General features: G+C 28.6%; 1 protein-coding gene across 3 annotated transcripts; it reads left to right on the top strand.

The window, feature by feature from the left end:
• The first annotated feature begins 221 nt into the window (after positions 1-221).
• On the top strand, positions 222-2,159 carry LOC108478266 (probable peroxygenase 4). 3 transcript variants are annotated; one of them, XM_017780704.2, is made up of 6 exons: positions 222-514; positions 616-735; positions 813-898; positions 1,506-1,609; positions 1,678-1,803; positions 1,895-2,159. In XM_017780704.2, exons 1-6 carry the CDS (start codon positions 478-480, stop codon positions 2,049-2,051), a joined length of 630 nt encoding a protein of 209 aa, XP_017636193.1. In that variant the 5' UTR covers positions 222-477; the 3' UTR covers positions 2,052-2,159. The 3 variants fall into 3 exon arrangements, with proteins under 3 accessions (XP_017636193.1, XP_052878428.1, XP_052878427.1); XM_053022468.1 differs by having other exon boundaries at positions 236-514; positions 594-735; XM_053022467.1 differs by having other exon boundaries at positions 237-735.
• Positions 2,160-2,705: the final 546 nt, after the last annotated feature.

The following is a 2,705-nucleotide window of genomic DNA, read 5'->3' as shown; positions in this document are numbered from 1 at the left end:
TTTATACTAGTGTAAATAGATCCTCTCATAATTTATAAATTATTATTTTTCAGGTCTACAAACATATTAAATAAATGAAATATGTTTGCTTTAATTTTTTAATATTACCCAAAATTATATGTTTTAATTTATTTTTAATTTTTAAATATTACTTAACAACCCAGGGTAGTATTTGAACCCTAATAATAAATTCCCATAATTTAAACCTAAAAGAGTGGAATGAGATATTTGTAGCCAAAGGCGCTACTCTCAAGTCTCACCCTATAATAATGGCTGTTAAGCAAGAGCCACGTACTTCATTGCAATCTTCATTTCAAAGAATAAAGCAAAGCAATAGTTAAAAAAAAAAAAAGAAGGCAAAGCAAAAGAATCAAACTATTCGACAGTTGTTTTGGTTCCTTTTCCTTGGTTTTTTTTAATCAAAACCCTGTTGCTCCCATCTCTTTGTTTTTCACGAAATCCAGGACTTATTCAGATATGGCTTCTTCTTTGACATCCAATGATTTTCAAGAAGGTATGTTTAATAATATTAAAAAAAAAAAGAAATGAATTTCCACGAACGAATTCATGTCGTTAATGAGTTTTTTTTTAAGAGAATGAATGGGGGATATGCAGGAGTGGATGGTGAAGATGCAGGGAGAGGTTTGGTTTCTGATGAAAACGCTCTGCAAAAACATGTAGCATTCTTTGACAGAAACAATGATGGCATTATTTATCCATGGGAGACTTTTCAAGGTAATTATTTATTTTCTTTATTAAAAGAGAGATTAAATATTGGAATTTTCATATTTCGTCGCTTGGGTTTTAAACAGGTTTTCGAGCAATAGGGGCTGGTTATTTATTGTCATTCATCAGTGCCTTCTTAATCAACCTTGGTCTCAGTCGTAAAACTCGCCCTGTAAACTCTCGCCTCTCACTTCTTCTTCTTTTTATTTATTTATTTATTTCCTTCCTTGTTGGTTACATTTGTTTTTCTGTCGCAAGTTTGTTGGTCCTTCCCTTTGCAAGAAATATGTTGTGCTATTTTTTTACTCCTAAAATTCGGGATTTCAGTTAGTGAAGCTTTTCACTATTTCAAATATAGTAAAAAAGTAAAAGGAAACATGAGTGTATTTAGCTCTGTACACTTTCATACTCAATGTGCTTGTAAAACTTGGACTTAGTTGAGATTCATGATTACTGTGTGGGTCCAAGTTTTTTTTATATTAATCTCTTTTCTTTATTATTGATTAAATGGTCTTAAGGAACACTGGAGCTCTTTCATTGTATATATAAAGTTATTAGTTGACATTAAATCCCCTTGGCTAGAGCTTCGCTTCTCCTAAAATTAACTTTACCTTTTAAAATATGTAAAATTATAAATTAATAAAAATAAAATTGTATTTTGACCTAGATTTTAATTTAAAGATGTTCTTAATTCTGTTTCTCCAAACAAAATTTTTGATTTGATCCCTATTTTCGTCATAATTAGTTTGTGTATACATGATTTTTATTTTCTGAATTAGGGAAAAACATTTTCTCTTGAAACTCTTATGCTTGGCGTTGAGGTTAAAAATATCCATATGGCGAAGCATGGGAGTGACTCTGGTGTATATGATAGTAAAGGAAGGTACGTAAATGGAAATAAATAAATAAATGATCATTTCATGCATATCTAAAATTGAACTTGTATGATAGGTTTGTGTCGTGGAAGTTCGAAGAAATCTTCGCCAAATTCGCTCGCACTCATTCGGATGCCTTAACATCCCATGAACTGAAGGCAATGCTTAAGGCTAACAGGGAACCCAAGGATTACAGGGGATGGTAATCAATCACTTGTTATATTTCTCATGTCACAAATAAAATTTAATATATATTTGTAATTTCATTGTTTTCGTAATTATAAACTTTGCAGGGTTGCTAGCTGGACGGAGTGGATAACTCTATACAATTTGTGCAAAGACAAGGAAGGATTATTGAAGAAGGAAACAATTAGAGGTGTTTATGATGGAAGCCTGTTTCAACAAATGGAAAGGGAAAAATTAGCAACTGCCGGTAAAAAGAAAGAATGACATACTCTTACATGGGCTTGATTTTTATTATGAATTTGTTTTGATGAGATGTAAATTTAATTACTCGTTTGAAGGAATTGAAACAATTAAAATATGTTGTTTCACCCATTCTACATCTATTTTATCTCACATCTTCACATCCCCATTTATATCCTAATCCAAATTATATATATTTCATTTACCTATCATCCATTCCCTCACTTTTTTTTTAAAATAAAAATTTAATTCTTTACTTTTTTTTTTTACACTCAATTAAATTCTTGAACTGTTAAAATATATCAAAAAATTTTTGATTGTTAACTTTAGCAGTTGACCATTAAAGTTAATCATCCTAACTTTTTCTAGTTAAAGTCACCATGTATCACAACCACAGCGTGACATGTGACAAAAATGATAAAAATAAAATCAATAAAATTGTTAAATTTAAATAAAAATTAAAAATTAGAAAAAATTGTAAAACTTTTATAAAAAACTGTAAAATTTTATAAAATCGTAAAAGATATATAAAATATGTATAAATATAGAAGAAATATAAAAATATTGATTTTTACTGATTTTTATATAACTTTTCTTATAACTTTATAAAAATATATAATTTTTCTATAACTTTTATTAATTTTTATTTTTTTATCATTTTTCGTCACATGTCATACT

The sequence above is a fragment of the Gossypium arboreum genome, chromosome 12 (assembly GCF_025698485.1).
Source record: "Gossypium arboreum isolate Shixiya-1 chromosome 12, ASM2569848v2, whole genome shotgun sequence".
In the NCBI taxonomy this organism is placed as follows: domain Eukaryota; kingdom Viridiplantae; phylum Streptophyta; class Magnoliopsida; order Malvales; family Malvaceae; genus Gossypium; species Gossypium arboreum.
This window is presented reverse-complemented; position numbering and strand designations above follow the sequence as displayed.